A 25,142-nucleotide genomic window follows, 5' to 3' on the forward strand; every position below is an offset into this window, starting at 1 on the left:
TTAATCTCATCTATTTCTTTTTACTTTTTAAACTGTGGCTACTCAAAATTTTAAATATACATCTGGGGTTTGAATTGTATTTCTATGGGATATGGCTAATCTAGAAGAAAGCAAGAGAGAGGGAACAAAACAAAAGCAAGCAAACAACTATAAGCAAGCAAATAACTATAAAATCTAGAGAATCTTACAAATATAATCATTCTTTCTGCCTAAGTTTAAACCTTATAGGATACCATATGATCCAGCAATTTAACTTTTGGGTATATACTCAAAAGATTTGACAGCAGAGTCTCAAAGAGATATTTGTACCCCCATGTTCACAGCAGCATTATTATTCATAATAGCCAAAAGGTAGAAGCAACCCAAATGCCTACTGATGGATGAATGGAGAAACAAATTTCAGTATACATGTACAATTGAATATTATTCAGCCTTAAAAGGCAAGAAAATCCTGACACATGCTACAGCATAGATGAACCTTGAGGGCATTATACTGAGTGAAATAAACCAGTCACAAAAAGACAAATACTGCATAATTCCATTTATATGAGGTACCTAGAGTAGTCTAGTTCATACAGACAGAAAGCAGAAGGGTGGTTGCCAGAGGTTGGGGGAAGGGAAAAATGGGGAGTTGTTTAACAGGTACAGAGTTTGGGTTTTGCAGCATGGAAGGAGCTGTGTGGATAGATGGTGGTGATGCTGGCACAACAAGGTGAATGTTCTCAATGCCACTGAACTGCATACTTAAAAATGGTTAAGATGGTAACATTTGTTATGTGTATTTATTGCAATTAAAAAAAAATTTTAAAAACCTTATAGGGAAAGTAGCTATATTACTCTAGTAAGATTGAGTGTATTTCTAGGTATTGTGGGGTCAATGAAAAAGATCAAATTTAACATAGTCCATATTTGCTTATCTATATGTTCCCACATGAATATTTTAAAATGGCAGGGAAGTCAGCAGATTAGGTGCACAAATGGACAAAGAAAACAAGAGAAAAATGCATTAAATAAAGTCAGGTTTGAATGTGGCGTTTTGTCTCAAATTATCAATGAAATAGAAAACTGTGTTTTCAGAGAAGGCTTGGGTGGAATTGCATCTCAGGGATATTTTTGAGGAGGAAAGGACCACATTTGACAGAGAAATACAGATTGTTTCTGTGCAGTAACAAATGTGTTACAGATTTACAGTCACGCTAATAACTCCATGGTGAAGATGTATAAGCAAAGGCAGGTAAGCAAAGATAGATTCAAGAGACATTCTGTGAGGACTCAAACGAGGTAAAAATGTTCAAACAAAGGCATGGGCCGTGGTCAGGATCATCGTCTATAGGTGGTTCAAGAAGCCAAGACACTGATGGTCATGTGGAACACAGATTAAATATGCTTTCTCGAATCAGTAATGTAGTCACTCGTGTAGTAATCCCTCAGTATGAATGTGTGATCAGTTTACTCAGCTGTTTCTGAAGGCATCCCCTGGCTCTGGTCTTCCCCTTCCTGGTTGTCTCTACTTCAACCAAGGCTCTGCCCTGTTCAGAGTTGCTGCAACTGCCACTCAAGTCATGACCTCACTTCTGGGGTGAGCAGTCTGCAGGTGTTTCTTATTTCCTCCTAGTCTCCTGGCTTCTCTCCTGTCCTACAAATCATCTTATCGGGAATTTTCAGTGAGATAATAGGATCATTTATACAATTGATTACTGTATTGCTCAGCTCAAATGACTACATTCCCTTTAGAAGGTTTTCAGTGACACCGTGTACAAGTATATCATTTACAGTTGATTAAAATGTCTGTGATCATTTCTATGAAAAAAAAAAGTTGGGCGTCTGTTCCTTTGGTTAGAAGTACAAGTTCATTGTTTTCTCTGTGGGAAAATCAGGTATGACTTAAGACTCCTTTCACAAGAAAGCCACAGGATCACCTATATTCTATTTCTGTGGGCATCTTTAATCCTTTGTTAGTGTAAGTACAACTTTTAACTAATCAAAATATGCATTGACCTAGAATGCTCGGGATTGGAGCAAATCAGGTCAGACAAAAGTGTAGTTACTATTATATTGACTGATATACACACCTCGGATGCCCTTTGGTGTAACTTCCACAATAAATTCAAACTAGTGTGAGCCTAATTTTGTTGAGAACGCTTTGGCTTATACTTCCTTAATAAGCTCTATCATATACTTCCTGAAAGTCCATTTTTATTTGAGTTATTTTCCATTTTAATTGGGAATTCCTTGTGGCTTTCTTATAGAATATTTAAGATGAAAGACTGAAGTAATTTTTGGCTAACAAAATTACAAAACTTTTCTTTATTTTATCTTGTGGATAAAAGGAACACATATATGTTGTTCAAGAATCAACCCAGATAAAAGTTCTTCTTTTTCAGTTTTACAATAAGCCACGCTGCTTTAAGGTAAAGTCTATTGTGATGCAAATAAAAAGAATATTTCTCCTCTAACACCTAAAGGAAGTTTCAGGCCTCAATTTTGTGCAAATAAATCCTGTTCTGTGCACCATAACAGCAATCCAAATTAAACATGTGGAGGGAATTTCCCGGAGACGTTTTCATACCTGCACTTTGACCATGTGGGGTGACATGGCAATTTCTCCAACATTAGCTATTTATCATTTTAGATTTGTTTAGTTTGCATACACATACTGTTTTAAATGCAGTGTTATACAATGAAATTTAAGGGAGTTTTGAATAATGTGGCACAGCTGTGCTGCTATTCATTCTTTATCATAAATTCGACTAGCTGGAAAATGAAGTTTGTTTAAAAATAAACTCTTCAGGACTCCTTTTAATGAAACGCCCGTGTGTCTGTCTTCCATTTTGTGGATGGAAAAATGCATCTAAGATAACTTATTTCATTCACTGACAAATACTGTTCTGAAACCACAAGCCTGGAGAAGATTGGTTATTTTTTAATTTTATTTATTTATTTATTTATTTATTTGTGGTACGCGGGCCTCTCACTGTTGTGGCCTCTGCCGTTGTGGAGCACAGGCTCCAGACGCGCAGGCTCAGGGGCCATGGCTCACAGGCCCAGCCACTCCGCGGCATGTGGGATCTTCCCAGACCAGGGCACGAACCCGTGTCCCCTGCATCAGCAGGCAGACTCTCAACCACTGTGCCACGAGGGAAGCCCGGTTATTTTTTTAAATAGATTTCATTAACATAGTTCAGAGAGTCAATGCTTCAGGAAAGCTGTTTAAAAAAGCAAACACCCTAGAGACGGATTGCCTGGGAGGCCAAAGCAGAAGACTGGTAGTTTAGAACCAGAGCATGGATAAAGACGAGACATCGTTTATACCAACCTGGACCATTTGGGTATAGAATGTGAGGAATGAATATTTTACTTATTTTTTCATCAAATCCCTGGGGCCCGTGTAGGACTGGATGTGAATCACAGTTCTGGGTTCCAGTCTCAACTCTGTTGTTTTTAGCTAGCCAAGTGACCTTGGCCAAGTCACATATACTAGGCAGTGGGAAATGCTGAGGTTTTGCTGTCACTCAGACGGAGACCCAGTGCTGTGCTTGTCAGTGTTTAACAACTGGCTTTCCAGGAACAAGCAAACAAATCAACCAACTCTGGTTTGCAACGTTTGTCAATTTCCGTGGTGTAAATGCTCCCACCATGGCCAGTTGAAGTTACCTACATGACCTCACTGAGCACAGAGCTGGGACAAGAAAAGCACAAACAGTTCACTCCAGACATCTCCCCAGACAACACAGGCTCAATGCCACTGCCTCAGTGCCATTTCTGGCTCCACCAATTAACACATGGGGTCAAAGGCAAGTTATTTAACTTCTCTACATCTCGGTTTTCTAATTTTTAAAATGTTGACCATAAACAAAGTTTACAAGGCCATTTTGAGGGTAAAATGGAAGGCACTGAGCACAGAGCCTGAAATAGCAGGTCTCAGTACACATCGATTCCCTGACATAATGATTCTGTCTCTCTCCTTCCTCCTTTTCACAGGCAAACTCTTCAAAAGAACCAGTTCGTATTTGTTCTCTACTCCCTCACTCAACCCATCGCTATCTGGATTTCACTAATAGAACTCTTAAAAAGTAATTTCTTCGTGGTGACCAGCAGATTTTTCCCCCCAACTCCAATGGACATTTCTTAGGTGCTTATTTTATTTGATTGCTCTGTGGCATTTGACATACTTGACCAATTCCTTCTTCTTCTTTCTGTCTTTTTTCTTCTCTTGGATTCAGAGACAGAGAATCCTGTTGATTCTCACAAGACAACCTAGATCTTTCCTAGGCTGTAGCCTCTGGTTCTTCTTACTGTGTTCTTTGTTCACGTTAGGGATTTTCCAAGGACTCATCCCTGCCTCTTTTCTCACACCCCCCTGTCCCTTTGGGCAGCTCGTTCATAACCAGGGCTTCAACTCTTATCCAGGCACCAACTTGAAAAGCAAGCCTGCATCTCAGACCTCTCTCTGGAGCTCCAGGCTTGTAATGCCTGCTGCTTATTTAACATTCTTGACATTTCTGCCTTTATATCTCATAGGTCCCACTATAATCAACAAAGATACAATTCAATTTATCATTTTCTCCACCAGACCTGTCCCTCCTCCTGTGTTCCCTACACAGGATGACCTATTCATCTTATTTCTTAGGCTGGAAACCTAGGAGTCATCCTTCTCTACCTCCCATATCCATTCAAACAGGCCAATTCTACCTTGTAAATATATCTGCATTCATTTCCTTAGCTTCCTCGATAATGACACTGTCTTAGTAAAGACCCCTCAGACCTTCATCCTGTCATTCTTTGATATTAAAGTGATATACCACCTGATTTTCCTGCCTTCAGTCAATTCCCCTTCCAATCCACACTTCCTCTGGAGGATTTTTATAAAATGCAAATAGATCATGTAATTCCTTGCCCTTCATTAGCTCCCCACACCTACAGCATAAAGGTCAAACTCCACGGAAGGGCAAAATGGCCCTTGTTAATTCTGGCTCATGCTTATTTTTCTGGCCACATCTCTTGCCTCTTGCCTATCTATGACTATACTCCATCCAGTCTTACTTAACCACAAACCTTTCCCTCAATAGGCCATGCTTCTTGTCTTTACCTCTCTGGAAAGCCAGCCCTTCCCCTTTTCCATCTAGTGAATTCCAATTCTTTCTTCAAGGATCAGCTCAAGTCTCCCCTCTTCCATGAACCCTTCTTTGAAATCCTCAGGACACCTAGTACATGATTCTCTAGAAGGCACTCTTCACACTGGATTATAATCATCTGTATGCATTTGTTTTTCTCCCCCAGAAAGTGAATGAACATTAATGCCATATCTTATTCACCACTGCATCTCCGGTATCAAGCACAAAGCCTGGACTGCAAAAATGTTTAGCAAATTGAATGCATCAACTTCTAAATGCCTCCTCAGATTCCTTCTCTGCCCTCTTTGTGGTGCTAGATGAGATGGAATCAAGACAAGAGTTTTTTTTTTAATTGAGATATAATTGACATGTAACATTATATTAATTTTAAGTGTACATGATTCAATATTTGTATATATCAGAAAATGATCATCACAGTAAGTCTAGTTAACATTTGTCACTGCACATGGTTACAAACTTTCTTTTTTCTTGTGATGAGAACTTTTAAGATCTACTTTCTTAGCAACCTTCAAATATGTTATATAGTATTAAGTGACAAGAGCTTTTGTAAGCTATGAACAAGTTAGGATGGTATGCATTTTCAACCTTGATTCTAACTGGAATAATGATTTTCAAAGTGAGAATAAAACATGTAGAATATTAAAAAATATTAAAATCCAAGAAATGATAGACTTTTCAAGAATGATAGTTTACTTAAGCATATTTGTTGCAACACAACCTGCCCGCTAACTTCATGTTTACTGTTGGTCACCAGTAATGAAGACAATGACAAATTAGGTCTTCTCATGTTTATTTTTGAGGGTTTTTTTAGATATCAGAACTGTGGCAAAAAGCATTACAAAATAGTAATAGCACAGATGAAAATCACGCTAGATATGCATCCACTTGAAAATTTGCGTTCAATAAATGAGTAACATTTAAGAAAATGAACATGCTATTCCCGCACAGATGGAAGGATTTATTCAGTATCTAACTTTTTAAAAACCTGAATGACTGCATGTTCAATGTGTGTTTAAAAGTTTTAAAATGGAGGTGCTATTTCTGTTTTAGAACATTTCACAGAAGTGAAAAGCCCAGTCAAAGAGTAAGTAGCAAGATCTAAACTTGCAAAGCAGGTGTTCTACCATTTGCTGAATTTCCAATAATAAATTCCACCTTTTAAGTTGAGAAAAAAATAGCATTGTTCTTCTTTACCGGTTACTTTTTGCAAATTATGCAAATGAAAAAAACATCTTGAACTTTAGGGATGTTCTAATGTCATAAATGAAAAGAAGGCAAATTCATTTTGAAACACTCATTATCATCTATACTGATGACTCCATTCTCTGGTCCACTAGGGCTATTCTTTACTTAATACTTAACTGGATTTGAAAGTGTTCTCCTTTTTGGAAAAATTGGAACAATATATATTTAACAGATGGCGTCTGTATAGCCTACCCTAGTAAGCCTTCTAATTTATCTTTTTCTAAATAATAATTTATGGAGCACCTTTCTCTGCGAGAATTTTTTGTATTTTTTGCTGTGTTGTTTTTTAAAGAGCAAGAATTCCTTGACCTCAAAAGGGATTTTTCTCCTAATAAGATAAAAACACTTCAAACTCAATAAAGGTTTTAGGCAGAAATCTATGGAATATAGCTGTTTTTTTTTTTTCTTCTTTTTCTTTCTATTTTTCTGGTGAGGACATTGGGTCCTTAAAATAATCAAGGGTGAATAGGTAATTGATGACATCAGTAACACGACTCCTAATATTTGTCTGTTTACCATTACACCACTACATATTTTTAATATTCTTTACCAACCCAAATAGCCAAATTTAGCTTTGATATTGCTGGCCATGTTTTATGAATTTGACATGGGTTTCCAAATCCAATGTCAGGAGGCATATGCTTTGAATTATTTTTCAAAAATGACTAAGCTTACCATAGCTTTTCAAAAATGATATCAGGTTATACATATTCTCTTGTGACTCATTCCTGGATTATCAAAAACAGCATCACACTTGAAATGACAGCTGGGGTTGCAATCAGGGTGCAAACAACAACTTTTTCCCCCAAAGAAGCTAAATATCCTATAGAACAATTTTATTTCATAGTCTTAGCTCTATTAGTTATATGCTCTACTAAGCAACTCAGTCTAAACTGATTTAGCTAAGTTTTGGAGCATGATTCATTCAGTTATATAATGTGAGCCATTTAGAAGGCTTTATTTTGTGTCCATCCATACACACACAGTAGAACCATTTCAATAAATTAATAATGGTAAGTAGAATCATAGACATAAAATTGGAAAGAACTTCAGGAATGATCCAACCAAACTCTTCATGAATCTCTTATCAACATCCCTTGCAGGTGATGGCACAACCTTTGTACAGTTTTACTCACACAATCTCATTCTTTCCAGTCCTGGAGAGGTTTCCTTGTTAGAAAGTTATTTATTTTTCTGAGTAAAAACTTACCTCTGTAAGTTTCATCTTAGTGCCAGATTCTTTAAACGAAGAATTAACCAACTTTACCTATCCAAAAAGTGAGGGTCCTGGAAGTCCCTATTTTAATGGGGATTTTTTTTTTTTTGTCTACAATATTTTTCTTCTAAATTCTTTCTCCCATACTGGGAGATAGACCCAATGTAAGCAAAAGGGTGTGGAGTGTATTGTCTAATACAGCAGGTAAGACATAGAATCTGAGCAGGATGAACAACGAATGATATAAAGAAGTCCAGGCAGGAAGTGAGAAGCAGGGATGCCCATGATGCTCTTGGTATCTCAGGCACATGCTTTATAAAGAGGCAGACATTCATTCTAGCACCACAAATTGAACATGGTGATACTTAGGACCACACTGGCAAAGGTTACGTTTCAATTTTGAAAACTCAGACTATCTTTACAAATGTAGATTTCCCGAGGGCAGGATTTGTGTTCTTTGAAATGAGGAGTCAAAAAAAATTTTCCCAATAATTTGAGCTCTCTCCATTAGTTCTCCTTGACTTCACTTTCTCATAGAAAGTTTCTTTCACTTTCTCATAGAAATGGGACACATTGACAAGCTGTGAATCAGTTGGGGAAAATTAGCTCCATTAATAAAGGGAGTTTCCTCAGAACTCTGATGATTAGTGTTTCCTGTTGCCTTAAAAAGATTTTCCAACTGTTGAAAAATATTTTATTAAGCAAGAAACCTAATACAGTGTCAAATTGACTAGCACTTTGATTTAAAAAGAAAGCTTAGGAATGGGGGACACTGGGAAGAATAAGGAATGAAGAAATCTGAGTTCATTTCCTGCCTCTCTCTCTAGTCCTTTGTGTCACCTTGGTCACACAGCATATCAGAATCTATGAGCATGGAGGGAACTTAAAGAGGCATCTGGTTTAACACTTTGGCCAATTTAGCTTTCTTCCCAACTATAAAGTTTCTTTAAGCCCATACCTACAGGATCATAGCAATAGCATTTCAGAAACAGTATAAATAATTTTCCCCCAAGGAGCAATAATAGAGGTAAGCACATCTGTGAGGACACCAGATACTTGCTTGCCTTCACATTTTTTTTTTTGGTATTCATGATCAGGTTTTAAAAGAGCCACAAGGAGAATGCAAACAATAACATCTAAGAGGGAAATCAGGCAGGTAGTAAGTTGCCCAGTTGTCTGAGATGAATGCTAAGGTTGGGAAGGAGAAAAGAGACAGGGGCTTAGGCTGTTTATACATTTTTTGATTAACACAGATTTTGGTCTTCTGTTGACTTCACTGTTTGGAAACACACAAAATACATTGTTACCAGACTAAAAAAATGAAAAAAGATAGTGTTTGGGAGTAATGTGTCTTTATGTTGGGTGCTCTCACATATCATAAAATAGTGGGTTGGTGAAGACTTTGGAAGGGTGGTGGGCATAGATGTATATGCCAAATTAGAATTCTCTACAAATATTGACAATTTTAGGGCATTGGGAGCTGGAAGATTGCCCTTATGCAAAGATTTAATTGGTAAATTTATCTTACCTTACGACTTTAAGCCAAAAGCCAAGTGATGAAAATATGGAAATGTAAAGACTCATTTTTGTATTAGATAGCAAATATTGGCCCCTACTATGTGCAATGGCATTGTGCCAAAGCATCACTCACTTCTGAATATATATTAGGATTTAGAAATGGAATGTTTTTTAAAATTTCTCCAAAATGTAAAGATTCTTCTTGGTTAAGCAGTTGACACTGTCCTGAAAAGCATCAGCTACATAAATGGGCTTAAGAAAAATAATCGAGATTCATACGTATTTGGGAAGATGAAATAGTTGTCAACGATTACAACCTTCATATTTTGAAATCGGTGCTTGCAACACTTACCTTTTAAATGGATAATCATGGAAAAATTAAATAACAGGCCATCTCATTTTTGTTTGAATAGAAAGATAGGATGAAAAGGACATGACTGATGTGGAAGTGAAAAAGCTAAATGCATTCATTTATTTTAATTAATTTAAAATCAGTCAAGTCTAGGATTATAAACTATTACATTTTTAGGTGAGTTTTTGAATACTACATTGCAAATAGATTTTTTTTCAAGGTGGAAGTAAAAACACAACATAAAGCTGAGGCCAATTAGTCAACATCTTACCTGAAGCTGCTCTTTGTTCTCTTTTCTGCTCCACTCTCCCTGAAATAAGAAGTGGCAGATCAGTTGCAATGTGCAGCCATGAGAATATGATGTAACTAAGATGAAAGTCCAGTTTATGGTAACTTCCAGACATAGTCACTAGGTCAGCCATGTCCAACATTCCTCTAGAGATGACTGGGCACAGAGGAAAAGGGTGAAAAATATTCTCAAATCAATTTATGAAAGTCAAAAATTAATGAATATGCATTAAACATGCTTCTGGGTTTAAAAAATCTTGTTAGTAAGAGCCATTTACTCAACAATAAACCTACAAGGTGCAAATCCCCATAGAACAAACTGTTCTACATGGGGGTAAACACCTGACTAAGATAAGACCATGGTCTCTTACAACCTACTTGGGAGGGTAAAGGACAGACAATATAACATGAAATGAGATGTGCCCCCAAAGGGTATAAATGTTTAAAGATAGGAGAGGATGAAAGGATTATTTTAAGAAATAAAAGGGTGCCCATGAAGTTACAGAGAAAGTAGTATTTGATTTGGATACATGTGATTTGGGGAATTTGAAAAGGGGAAAGGATTGATTCTTGGCAAAGGAAACAGTAATGGGCTATGTAGGACAAAGCTATTTGAGCAAGAAGGGTCATGTTTAGGGCTTGCTTTAAAAACCTGAATGAGAGTAGCTTTCTATAGGAGGAGTATCCTAGAGCAGCAGTCCCCAACCTTTTTGGCACCAGGGACCGGTTTCGTGGAAACAATTTTTCCACGGACGCGGGAGGGAAGGGATGGTTCATGTGGTAATGCGAGCGATGGGGAGCGGTGGAGAGTGATGGGGAGTGATGGGGAGCGATGGGGAGTGGTGGAGAGCGATGGGGAGTGATGGGGAGCGATGGGGAGCGGTGGAGAGCAATGGGGAGTGATGGGGAGCGGTGGGGAGTGATGGGGAGCAGTGGGGAGCGGTGGGGAGTGGAGGGGAGCAATGGGGAGTGATGGGGAGCGATGGGGAGCAGTGGGGAGCAGTGGGGAGTGGAGGGGAGCAGTGGGGAGGGATGGGGAGTGATGGCGAGTGGCAGATGAAGCCTTGCTTGCTCACTCGCCGCTCACCTCCTGCAGCCCGGTTCCAAAGGTCTGCGGCCAGGGAGTTGGGGACCCCTGTCCCAGAGGTTGGGCAAGAGGTAATTGGTTGAGTATGACAGTGGGAGCAGAGAGGAGGGAAGTGAGGGGTGTAGGAGACAGTGGGAAGGCAGAACCTATAGGGCCCAGGAATTTACAGAATGTGAAGTGCACGGGAAAAGGAAAGGTCAAGATGAATGGCTGCTAGTTGACTTTGGGTGTGGTGATGCAATTTGGGGAAATGGTAAAATAGGGTGCGAGCATGGGAATGATGAGTTCAGTTTTAGACTTAATGAGTTTGAAGTGCTTCCAGGAGACGGAGTTTGGGAGAGAGATCAAAACTGAAATTATAGATGCAGAAAATGTCCATCTTGAGAAGATGGCTGGAGCTGAGGGGGGAAATGGAAACATAAAGACAGACAGAACAGAGGGCTGGGCTGAAGACAGTGACCAAGAGAACAAAAATTCTACTCTTGTTTTGTGATGAAGGACGATGAGAAGACAGAAGGAGAAGCAGACCTCCACGGAGATCAAAAGAACACAAAGTCATGTACTATAAATAAAGTTTTAAGAAGTATCAGGGGTGCCAACAGCCTCCGATACCACTGAGTTCACGCGGTTGTTGCTAGACTATGAATGAGAAGTTTTAGCAGAGAGGGGATAGTAAGAGGCTGTGAGTGTCTGAAGAGCAGTGGGCGATGAGGAAGATGAGGCCGAGGAGGAAATGACTTGTTCACGACATTTGCCAGCACAAACATGAATGAGATGAGGTAACAGTTTGGGCAGGAGTTCAGTCAGGGTTTCTGGGACACTTCAGCATGTTTACAGGCTTAGATCGGAAACGTTGCACCAGGGCAGTGGTGTGTGTAAACACCACAGTTGAGGTGAGAGCCTTGGTTTTGTGATGAGTAAGTGAGGGCCACCCTTCCAGCCATCACCTTCTTGTCATTTATCAACTTGTCACAGATGGAGCTAGTTACTGAGAGTTTATAGAAGCTGCAAGTAAACTTTAAGTTTTTCTACCAGCGCTTCGTGTCTTTTAAAATCCTAGACTGGGGCTTCCCTGGTGGCGCAGTGGTTGAGAATCTGCCCGCCAATGCAGGGGACACAGGTTTGAGCCCTGGTCTGGGAGGATCCCACATGCCGCGGAGCAACTAGGCCCGTGAGCCACAACTACTGAGCCTGTGCGTCTGGAGCCTGTGCTCTACAACAAGAGAGGCCGCGATAGCGAGAGGCCCGCGCACCGTGATGAAGAGTGGCCCCCGCTTGCCGCAACTAAAGAAAGCCCTCGCACAGAAACGAAGACCCAACACGGCCAAAAATGATAAATAAATAAATAAATTTAAAAATAAAAATAAAATAAAATAAAATCCTAGACTGTAAGGTGGAAAATGTATAATCCTTCCCTTGTGCAGCTGCCCAAAGTGTAGAATTCATTTAACTGGCATCTTGATTAATTTCACATTCTATTCATTTGGGTGATTTCCAGAGGACTTGTTTGATGCAATTTATTTCAATGATACAAACAGATAAATGGCATGAATGGTCCATTTAAAGGTTTCATTCATTACCAAGTATGATGGGGTACCTCCTCATTTAAGATTTTTATTGGGCAAGCCACTATGTACCTTTGATTATAAATTTTTATATACTAGGGGCCTCAAACACTTTCATGAATTTTAAAAAATGCTATTCAAGTCCTGAATTATTAAAAAAATATTAAAAAGATGTTTAAAAAACCCCATCTTTTTGGAGAGCCTTTAACTTGTCTAAGAATGCATCATAAATCCTTAAAGTTGACAATGAATGTATTGAAGATTAATAACAGGGTGTGGTAACCAGTCTCCAAGGTGACCCCAATGATCCTCATCTTCCCACCTCCTGGCATTTGTATCCTGTGTTGTCTGCTCCCACACTGAATTAGACTGACTTGTAACCAGTAGGATTTTGCAGAAATAATCAAGTGTGACTTCCAAGGTTGGGCCTCAAAAAACATTGTGGCTTCCATTTTGTTGTCTCTCAGAGTACTTCCTCTGAGGAAATCCAGATAATAGGTTACAAGGACACCCAAGCAGCCCAAAGGAGAGACCCATGTGGCAAGGAACTGAGGCCTCCTCTCAACAGCCAATGAGGAACTGAGGCCTCTAGTCAACAGCCAATGGGGAATTGAGGCCTCCGTCAACAGCCAAAGAGGAACTGAGACCTCCTGTTAATAGCCAGTGAGGAACCAAGGGCTCCAGTCAACAACCAATGAGGAACTGAGGCCTCCTGCCAGCAGTCAGCATCAACTTGCCCGCACACGAGCAGCCTATTCTCTAGCCTCTCTCAAACCTTCACATGGCCGCAGCTCTGGCTGTCTCCTTGACTGCAACTTCCTGCGAGACCGTGACCCAGAACAACCCAATCAGCCACTCCAGAGTTCCCCACAGAAACTGTGTGACGTAATAAATGTTTACTGTTGTTTTCAGCTGCTAAGTTTTGGGTAAATTATTATACAGTATTACATAACTAATACTTATGGGATAATTTTATTATGAAAGTTTGGGTTAATTTACCACTTAATAGGATATACCTACAGTGATGTTAGTTGTGGCAGATCAGTCAGTCACCCTGACTTTCTCATCTGTACGGTGGGGTCAGAGCCTGCTTTTCTCGAATGCTGTGAGGATTAAATAAGTCCATATGCAGAGCCAGCAAGAAATGGAGGAAACTAACACAAAATACTGGGGTTCGAGGTTTTAGAAGGGAGCCTGGACGGCATTGCTGATAATGTTTTTTCACTGAGATCTCAAACAGTTCTCTGCCCTTGTGTTGTATGAAAGGGCTCTGTAAACTGTGGAATGGTGTATAAATCTTCTGCATTCGTTTTATTATGCTATTAGTTCGGTTATAGGAATCACTTGGATTTCTATTCTTAGTTACGTATACAGTAAACTTCAAATGAGAAAAATAAAAACTGGATAAATAAGACAATCTTATATTGATCAAGAGACACAGAGATTGCACTGCTTAACTGGAGATAACCCTCTAGATTTCTTTTTTGGTCTCTTTATCTTGCTCTGTATGGGTGATCTTATCTCTCAGTGTTCACCTTCACAGAAAGATGATGTGAGACCTACATCTCCAGCTCCAAAATCTACCTAGGTGTTAGGTCTACTGGAAATCTCTATCTGTATTTTCTACTTCACAACACAAGTCCTTAATGTAAACCATTATATTCCCCTCCCAAACTGCTTATCTTTAGTGCTATCCTCCTATTGCTCAGGCACCCAAACATGAAACCTAAGAATCATCAGCTCCTCCCTTTCACTCAACCTCAGACCACTACATTCTCTCTCTACAGGGCCTTTCAGATCTAACCTCTCCTTTCTCGTTGCCATTGTCCTGTTTCATAAACTTGATATTTCTTCCTGGGGTTATTTTCTACAGGCTCCTAACTGATTTCTTTGGTTTTAGCGATCATTTTTCCATCCTTGCACTCTGATCTCTATTAAAGATTAAAATACACATTCCCTAATATGAAACTGATGACCCTGGAAGATTTGGCCATGGCCTACCTTCTGCTACCACCCCTGAAGCACCATACAGAACACTTACCAACTATGTCAGGAATTGTACCTCCCCCTCCAACTCCCTGTGCATGATGCTTCTGCTTCCTGGAATGTCCTGTCATGTCCTTTGGGCCTATCAAAACTCCATTCATCCTTCAGAGCTGAGCTCAGATGCTGGCCCTTCTGTGAAGCCTTCGGCTTTGTGTCACCTCCCGCAATGGTCCACTCCCTGCAGAATTAATCATCCTTCTTTCTATGCTCCTTTAGTCCTTTATTTGTACCTTTGCTACAACACTAACTTCAGTGTTTGGTTTATAATCAATTGTGTGTTTATTTCCCCAGCTGGACTGCGGCCTCCTTTAGGGCAAGGGGTGTATCCTATGCTTCTCTGTCTCCTCACGCCTCACAGTGCCTGGAACACAAATGCTTGCGATTGAGTGGGCACCGGGAGACTTATGTATCATCCCAACACTCCTTCAAATGCTAAAGAACATGAACGCTATTTTAGTGCTGCTAACATTGAGCGCAAGTACAACCAAGAACAGAGCTTTTACCAAGTATCTACATTACAACTGGCAACCTAGAAAGCTATTATATTAGAAAAGTGGGTGATAAAATAACAGAGGCTATCAGAATAATGAACATACATTTTGCTCTAGTTGTGCTTTATTGTAACACAGATTCTACTTTAAGAACAAAGCATTAAAGTATGGTTTGCATCTTACTTCTCTTTAAGCCTGGATGTAGCACTCCACCTGTGAGGAAACAAAATGAACTATAATTTCATAAAAATGGAATTTGCAGGGTCCAACTGTTCTTCTGAGAAAATGTATTTAGTTGAACAGTAAAATTCCACATCTCATGACTATTTATTTATATAAACTGAGTTCTGATATTTTTAAAAGCTATTTTAGACTTGGGGTTGATATGGTTTCATGGAGAAACATTAAATATATATCCACTTACAGCACATTTCAGTACTTCAGTACGGAAATAGTTCCTTAATCGAAGTGATTGTTTCTGATCTTTTAAAACCACAGGCACGTAAACGGCAATCCAAGATGTCTCACCAATAATGAGCAGGGTGTTTGTACCACAACTCAGTATCTTGTCACTTCTAATGAAAAGAAAATTTTGTGCACACATATATATGTATTTATGTGTATATGTATATACAAATAGTGGGTATACACATATGTGTGTGTACATATATGCATATATACATACATATAATGCATTACATATATGTACATGTGATATGTATCTTGTAATTTTACAATCTGACATAGTCTAATCTCCAAAATATACTCTCTCTTCTACCTGCTTCCATCATTGTGTAATAAAGTGTGTCATGGAATCTTATCAAGCTTCCCTCACTGCACTACCAATTTCTCAGTGCCAATTCTGAGGGTGCATTCAGTCACAGGCATTTTATCTGCCCTGCTCTGAGAGGTATTATTAATCACATCCTGTTGCTAGGATACCTGAGAATGTTCATTTATGTCTGATGTTTCTTTGGCAAAATGCACTATGAAGATGGCATAGAATCATGACAAGGAAAATTACTGTGCACATGCTACTTATTTTTAAAAAGGCAGCGGGGGAAAGAAACATAACTACCAGATAATATAATGTGAACTCCCATGAATTTTTTTTTTAATACCGTTTGTTTCACCTAGACTTTAATGGAAAAGTGCTGGCAATATTTCTGGATAATGAGAATCTGTAGTAGAGACTTCTGAGTTAACTAGGAAAAGTAGAAGGAGGTAGGGTTTTAATTCTGTTTCCTTTATAGGGACTTAGAGAGGGTGGGGTTTTAAGATTCACTCACTTGAAATGCGTCAGTTACAGACGGGGTTACTAGGTTACAGTGCTAGCTGATTTGTAGAGCCAGCCTAATACACAGGTCACCACTATTGCATGTTTAGCTATTTTAATGCAAGACCTAAGAGAAAAGTAACCTTCAGAATGCGCATTTGGGTAATGGGGGAAAAATGCCTTTATCAATATCTTAAAAAATTACTGTTGTTTTGGGTATTAGTATACCAAAGATTCCTGCTTATTGATTGTAATCAGAGAGAATATGAATTTTATATATTCACCTAAATGCAAATTAAATTCACCTACATGCAAGGTTTTTCTTAGTCAATCTCTTCCCACAGGAAACAGCATGATATAGTGAAATAAACATGGACTTTGGAGTTAGATGGAGTGACTTCCTGTCTTAACCACTGGTCCCTCGGAGCTATGTAATCCTGGGAACAAGGCATAGAGTATCTCCTCAATACATGTTCCTTTCTGTTGTCTCCTCTTCTCTCTCCAGTGCTTGTGTGTGTGTGTGTGTGTGTGTGTGTGTACACAAGACATACATATACATAGTATCTGTTTATCTATATTTATCTATTGTATCTATCTCTACCTAACTCTTGTATTTCAACTGAAAACATAAACAATTTGAGTTTTACTTCCAATATTGTTTCCAAGTGGTATTGGCAGAGTGCTGTTTTTATAATCATGCTAATAATAGTAGCTAATGTTTATTAAACAATATCTATGTGCTCATCACTGTAAATAACATATTATATGTGTTAATTCATTTTATCTTCACAGTATTATGAGACTTTACATTCTACCAATTTTCAGGTAAGAAAACTTGGTAGAAATTTGGTAAATAACTTTACCAAATCACTGAACTACTTAGTGGCAAATAAATAACCAGAGGATAAAAAATAGTTGCGGTGAAAGGTAGGGAGGAGTAACGATTTGGATATCTATCCATAAGCTGTATATAATCAGTCCTTAGGTTTGGAGGGTTACTTGAATAAATTATTTTGTTAAAATATTTCCATAGACTTTTAAATACTAGCTCTTCATTATTTATCAAATTATTTGTTTGAATAAATGAACTGCTTATTTTAGCTGCTAAATACCTAATAACAATGTTTCAGGAGTAGAATGCCAAAAAGACCTTCAGATTTTGAACTTTTTTAGTAGTTTCGTATTTATTTAGTACCTACTATGAGTCAGGCACCCTAATAACACTTAAAAATTATTTACTTTAATTTTCACAACTAACTGAGTCGACATTTTTAAAAGCTATTTTAGACTTGGGGTTGATATGGTTTCATGGAGAAACATTAAATATATATCCACTTATAGCACATTTCAGTACTGAAGTAGTCCCTTAATCGAAGTGATTTTTTCTGATCTTTTAAAACCACAGACACATACATGGCAATCCAACGATGTCTCACTAATAATGAGCAGGGTGTTTGTATCACAAGTCAGTATCTTATGCCACTTCTAATGAAAAGAAAATTTTGTGCACACATATATAAGTATTTATGTGTATACACATATACAAATAGTGGGTATACACGTATATATGTGTGTATATATATTTATATATCTACATATACATAATGCATTACATGTATGTACATGTGGTGTGTGTCCTGTGATTTTACAATCAGATATAGTCTAATCTCCAAAATATACACTCTTCTACCTGCTTCCGTCATTGTGTAATAAAGTCTGTCATGGAATCTTATCAAGCTTTCCTCACTGCACACCAATTTCTCAGTCGCCAATTCATGGAGTAGATGAAAATTACTTCCATTTTCCAGTGGAGAAAGGAGGCTCAGAAAATTCTCTGAAACGGCACAAGGTTCCAGTTAGTGATTAGCAGGATTAGACTTTGAAGCTGAGATCTGTACCCTTTCTGAGCTTACTGGCTGCGGTGATTACAGGCAGGTCTGTAGAGTGGTAAAGAGCTCTTCCACTTAATCAATGTGGGACACTGGAGCATCATTTAACCTCTCTAAATTGTATTTATCTGGAAACAGGTATAATACTAGTTCCTACTTCACAGGGTCATTGTGAGGGTTAAACAAAATAATGTGTTTAATAATAATCCTAAATATTTTGAGTGCATAATGCAATCACATTTATAATGTTCTCACTTCAGTGCCTGGAAAATAGCAACATAGCGTATTGCCAGGTGCTTCTCTTTATGAATGTTCCATGTCAGGTGGTCCATGGTAACATATGATACTTCTACATATTCTCAAGGTCAATGGCTTTGTTTACACTTCAGATTTTTACCATCACATCTCTTTCTTGCTTTCCCTTAGAATTTCTAATCGAGAAGTAGCTTTTCACTTTAGTGAATTCCTTTCCTCTCCTCGTAACTCTTTCCAAATACAAATTGGTTTGATAAAATACATTGATATGGCAAAACTCTCCCCAATTATGAATTCAGATGACATGATTTTAGAACCCAGCATGTGTGGTCCAAATCCCTATCCATATTTTGTACTGACCAGCAGCTATGGAACTGTCAACAGTGTGATACGGTCTAAATAGAAAGGGAGAGCTTTTCTAGAAACCAGAGGACCTCATTACCAGAACTTATTCCTTGAAACAAATGGTAAGACCTTGAACAAGTAACTTGACATTTCCAAGATTCACAGGTCTCTTTAGTTAGACAGGTAAATACTATCTTTCAATAATACCAAAAGAAGTTGTACAAACAGGGATGTGAGAAGATTTTAAGTACCGTACTATAGGGCAGGAACAGAGACACCTAACTAAGCCACTGTAAAGACCAGCTAGTCTAAAACCAAAAAGGACCTATTATATAGCACAAGGAACTCTGATCAATATTATATAACAACCTAAATGGGAGAAGAAGTTGAAAAAGAATAGATACATGTATATGTATAACCGAATCACTCTGTTGTGCACCTGAAACTAACACAACGTTGTTAATCAACTATACTCCAATATAAAATAAAAAGTTTAAAAAAATAGACTGGAGAAACTGCATAGTTTCTCTTTGGTCAGTTGTACAAAAAGGCAGAGGAGTTAATTTTATTATTGATATCTGGATTTATGCTGATGCTGAAATGGCACTGGCCTCAGCAGACACTGTGATGAGCCTCTATGGCTGTGGACCCTCACTGCCCTCCTGCACGTTTAGATAAACTCCACTTGCTCTTTTGTCCATTTCTATTTGCTGAGTTGATGTGTCACTATGATGCTTAGGCAGACGGAGCCATTATGAGCACACCTGCATGCTGTGAGCTCCAGACAGTGTATACTGAGCCACAGAAAAACACCCTTCAGAAACGTATCGATACCGATAGTTCTGGCCTCTGAGGTTGGCCATCTGCCCTGGCAGAGCTGATACTCCATCTGCGCCCCCTAGCCCTGGGGTCTGCCATCCGTCATCGCGTGTAAAAAGCCTGAGAAGAACTGAATGCTCAAAGAGTTTTCCTGGGCTGACCCCTCTACAGAGAAATAGGAAAATCAGTAGGAGAAACAACAGTTTTGTGTTCTCTTGGAAATTCTCAAGTATAGAATTTCTTCCGACTTAGATCCACCTGACAAGCACATAATTAATGTGACAAGCAACAGTTCCTTTCAGATTCCCAACATTGGCCTGGGTGAATTAAATCTTAAAGTAAACCTTTTGATATTCAGAACCTCATTCTGAAGCAGTCATTTGTTGGCAGAGAAGTTTTTTGGAAGACCTTTAGATGTTGAAGTCAGATTGGAAAAAATATCCAATCAACCCAAACCCAGGTCTTAAATATCTCTGTAAAATGGGAATGCTAGTTTTACTAATATATGTTTCAGCTACTGACCAAAGCAGGGATGTGTGCATTTGTACTTTCCTTTGTGCAATAACATGTTCCTTGTACGTTAGATGTGAATAATTATTCTTTTTTAAAATAAATTTATTTTATTTTATTTATTTACTTTTTGGCTGCGTTGGGTCTTCGTTGCTGCACACAAGCTTTTCTCTAGTTGCGGAGAGTGGGGGCTACTCTTCGTTGCGGTGCGCAGGCTTCTCGTTGTGGTGGCTTCTCTTGCTGTGGAGCACGGGCTTTAGGTGCATGGGCTTCAGTAGTTGTGGCACGTGGGCTCAGTAGTTGTGGCTCACGGGCTCTAGAGCACAGGCTCAGTAGTTGTAATGCATAAGCTTAGTTGCTCTGCGGCATGTGGGATCTTCCCTGACCAGGGCTTGAACCCGTGTTCCCTGCACTGGCAGGCAGATTCTTAACCACTGCGACACCAGGGAAGCCCCGTGAATAATTATTCTTTTTTTTTTTTTTCTTTTTTTTTGCGGTACGCGGGCCTCTCACTGTTGTGGCCTCTCCCATTGCAGAGCACAGGCTCCGGACGCGCAGGCTCAGCGGCCATGGCTCACGGGCCCAGCCGCTCCGCGGCATGTGGGATCCTCCTGGACCGGGGCACGAACCCATATCCCCTGCATCGGCAGGCGGATTCTCAACCACTGCGCCACCAGGGAAGCCCCCTAATAATTATTCTTAAGTGACATATTATTCTAGGTGCTCTTGGAATCTTCATTATATAAAAGAAATAGGAATGAATTATTTTGCAAAATAAAGAATCTTTTCATAATATAATCATTCAGTCCTGTGCTAGAATAACAATGACCATGTTTTAAGAGGTGGAGTCAGTTTCCTTCCTACTGAACTGTCCAGGCCTTTGTAAATTGCTTAATGAGTAGAATATGCGGGAAATGTCAGTTTCTAGGCCTTGAAAATCAGGCAGCTCCCACTTCCCGAGTCTTTTAATACTTGCTCTGAGAGAAGTCTGGCCATAATGTAAGAAAGACTACCCTGAGACCACCATGCTGTGAGGAAGCTCAAGCGAGCCACACCTGGAGGCCCTGTGGAAAGTGAGCTGCCTGAATCATACATGACTGACAACTAGCTGTTCCAGCCATCCCAACCCAGGCGCCAAACTTGTGTGGATGATGAGGCAATCCTGGAAGTGGATTTTCCAGCTCCAGTTGCTTCAGCAAACACCATATGGATTAGACAAATTGCCCAGATGAAACTTTTCAAAATTTCTAACCTACAAAACTGAAAGCTAAATAAATGTTTGTTTTATACCATTACATTTTGGCATACTTTGTTTTAATCAAAAGATAATAAAAAAATCTCCTGTTTCTGCTTTCACAGTAAGAATATTTATTGATAAACCTATCAATATATACCAGTATATATTGATTTTTTTTCCCTTAAAGCAGGGCTCACCTAGGTTCCTTCTTTCCTAAGATGGCTTGCTCAACTATACCTATAAATATGTTCTATTATCCAGCACTTTAGCATTTAAACTTATTCCTCTTCATGACACAGAATGAAACCTGTTATTATTGAGTATGGTTAATTTATGTACAATCTATATAGATTAATATGTACTTTGGTTTAATAAAAGTATTACAATATTAGCCTATGTCCAGGTTATCAATCAAAAGTAAAGTGGAGACTTGCCAATTATGTAGCATTTCAGAACTTGTCAACCATCAAATGAGGCACCCGTTTGAAACAACATTTAAATATTCATCCAGGCTTCAAAAACTTTATCGCTGATGGTTGGAAATTATACAGAAACCCTCTGAACTGAAACACTGAAAAGATTCAACAGGAATTTCTGTTAAATAATTTAAAATTATCTTACTTTCCCTGGGTAGATTTACTTTTAAAGGATAAATTAGTAGAATCTATATTGAATTAAGAGCTTTGATATTATTTAGGGTTCATTTTCTGTATGAAGGTGACAAGGGGAAACATTTCATTAAGAAAGGTAATGATTTGAGTCCAGTCAGACACTATGCTTGTGAAGTTGGAGTTTGTTCACTTTAAATACAATTTATTTGGCTCACAGACAGACAATCCAGCCCAGCTTTTCATCTGAAGGAAAAGAGCACATTTCTCTGCTCTCTCCTGTGTTCTTAATCATCTCCTCATTAGCCTGTGAAGAAAGCTGCTAGGGGCCAGAGGTGAGCTTCATTTACTCTTTGAGATGTCAGCACCATTTTCATTCCCACTAGCCCCAAGTTTTTCCTTTTTTATCTTTAAAAAATGCTCATCATACTTATCCTTTCCTTCACATTGACCTGCATCAAAGGTTTGGGCCTTAGACATGCAGGGAAGCTCTTATTTCATAGACTGAAGGAAGACGATGAAGAAAGTGTGCGTAGATTAGTGGCCATGGATTTACTGCTTTCAGACTTTGCAGTGTACTTTGTGATCTTGTAAAACTATCCTCTGTAAACCTGGTTGACTACCCGAGTTTACTAGAAAAGTTGTTAATGATCTAGTCCATTTTATGTATAGGGAAAGAGGCTCACCAACACTTGGGTCCTTCAGAGAAAGCAACAAGAGAGAAATGCTGCCAAGCCCCTATGACATGACTGGCAGAAAGCTCAGCATTTTATGTCTGCAACACTCTGTAAAGAGTAGACAAGAAACTCCTGGCCAAGGGAAGGGCTGTGGAAAGCAGAGTCTGTTGACTGGCTCAATAGATGCGGCCTCCAGCAGGGGCTGGAAGTGGGCCTTTACCTAATAATAGAGACAGAAGAGGAGACGCTCCAGGAGGGAAGAGAAATAAATATCATCTGAACACCTAAGGCAATAAGTTATTTTCTGGTGAAATCTTTTATTGGTGTTCGGTGTGAGATGCTGATTTCGGAAAAAGCCAGCCAGGGCTGACACAGTGCAGAGGGGAGGTCCTTCTGCTGCAGCTTACCCAGAAAGACAGGAAGTAGAGCACCCCCCACTCCCCCACCCCGGAGAGGGTGCAGGTGAGCACAGGAAGGGAGTGGGAGCATGGAGGAGAGTCTTCTCACCGACTTCAGCCACTGCAACCTTAGATTTGCACAAGATTGAGAATCTGGCATTCCCAGGGGAGGGGTGTGACTTTCTAGCTGTGTTTACTATGGCAGACACAGCTGAGTGCCTCCCCTCCAGTCACTGCTCCTCTTGTTCCATGCCGGTACCTGACCCTCCAATCACATGGATGACATGGATGAAACATGACTGACATAAACTCATCATCGTGGTCCCACTCCCCTTTCTTTAGATGGTCATTTGACATTTCTGGCCAATGATATGACATGTCAGATGAATTCTGTTGAAGAATTTCATTGAAAGGTTTCCCATGCCAATAAAAAACAACAGATTGGAGAAAACACCTTCTTTTCTTTTAATTTTTCTTTCTTTTTTAACACCTTTATTGGAGTATAATTGCTTTACAATGGTGTGTTAGTTTCTGCTTTATAACAAAGTGAATCAGCTATACATATACATATATCTCCATATCTCTTCCCTCTTGTGTCTCCCTCCCACCCTCCCTATCCCACCCCTCTAGGGGGTGGCAAAGCACCGCGCTGATCTCCCTGTGCTATGCGGCTGCTTCCCTCTAGCTATCTATTTTACGTTTGGTAGTGTATATATGTCCATGCCACTCTCTCACTTCATCCCAGCTTACACCTCCCCCTCCCTGTGTCCTCAAGTCCATTCTCTAGTAGGTCTGTGTCTTTGTTCCCATCTTGCCCCTATGTTCTTCATGACCATTTTTTTTCTTAGATTCCATATATATGTGTTAGCATACGGTATTTGTTTTTCTCTTTCTGACTTACTTCACTCTGTATGACGGACTCTAGGTCCATTCACCTCACTAGAAATAACTCAATTTCGTTTCTTTTTACGGCTGAGTAATATTCCATTGTATATATGTGCCACATCTTCTTTATCCATTCATTTGTTGATGGACACTTAGGTTGCTTCCATGTCCTGGCTATTGTAAATAGAGCTGCAATGAACATTGTGGTACATGACTCTTTTTGAATTATGGTTTTCTCAGGGTATATGCCCAGTAGTGGGATTGCTGAGTCGTATGGTAGTTCTATTTTTCATCATTTAAGGAACCTCCATACTGTTCTCCATAGTGGCTGTATCAATTTACATTCCCACCAACACTGCAAGAGGCTTCCCTTTTCTCCACACCCTCTCCAGCATTTATTGTTTCTAGATTTTTTGATGATGGCCATTCTGACTGGTGTGAGATATCTCATTGTAGTTTTGATTTGCATTTCTCTAATGATTAATGATGTTGAGTATTCTTTCATGTGTTTGTTGGCAATCTGTATATCTTCTTTGGAGAAATGTCTATTTAGGTCTTCTGCCCATTTTTGGATTGGGTCATTTGTTTTCTTCATATTGAGCTGCATGAGCTGCTTGCAAATTTTGGAGATTAATCCTTTGTCAGTTGCTTCTTTTGCAAATATTTTCTCCCATCCTGAGGGTTGTCTTTTCGTCTTGTTTATGGTTTCCTTTGCTGTGCAAAAGCTTTTAAGTTTCATTAGGTCCCATTTTTTAATTTTTGCTTTTATTTCCATTTCTCTAGGAGGTGGGACAAAAAGGATCTTGCCGTGATTTGTCATGGAGTGTTCTGCCTATGTTTTCCTCTAAGAGTTTGATAGTGTCTGGCCTTACATTTAGGTCTTTAATCCATTTTGAGTTTATGTACCTTCTTTTCTTTCAGCGGATGTTGTCACATCTAGGTATGATGCCTGCGACAGGAGAAGAACAGCACGCACTGCAAGGATGACTGAAGGGAACAGACCCCAGGAGGATGTCCCTAAGGCTCTGAATTCATGTGCCACAGAACCACCCAACCCTGAGATTTCTTGTTATGGATTATTTAACCTTTTAATGTTTAAGTGACAGTTTTTAGTTACTTGCAGCTGAAAGCATTGTGTATCTTGTACACAGGTCAACAGCAAAACAGTAGTATTCTATGCAAAATAAACTGGGAATGCAAAATAATTATTTTATTACATCTTCTATGTGAAAAGAATTAGAAATAAAACCCGAAGGAAAGGAAAGAGTACTGCCTTTCAGAGAGCCCCAGGAATTGTGGG

General features: G+C 39.1%; 1 protein-coding gene across 1 annotated transcript in view; it reads right to left on the reverse strand.

Annotated features, from left to right (window-relative positions):
* The window catches only part of CHST9 (carbohydrate sulfotransferase 9), a 200,621-nt gene that overhangs the window by 114,553 nt on the left and 60,926 nt on the right, over positions 1-25,142 (reverse strand). The window contains 1 exon segment of the mRNA XM_060119363.1: positions 9,738-9,776. Coding sequence (XP_059975346.1) covers positions 9,738-9,776 — 39 coding nt within the window.

Source organism: Mesoplodon densirostris, chromosome 15, assembly GCF_025265405.1.
Source record: "Mesoplodon densirostris isolate mMesDen1 chromosome 15, mMesDen1 primary haplotype, whole genome shotgun sequence".
Taxonomy (NCBI): Eukaryota; Metazoa; Chordata; class Mammalia; order Artiodactyla; family Ziphiidae; genus Mesoplodon; species Mesoplodon densirostris.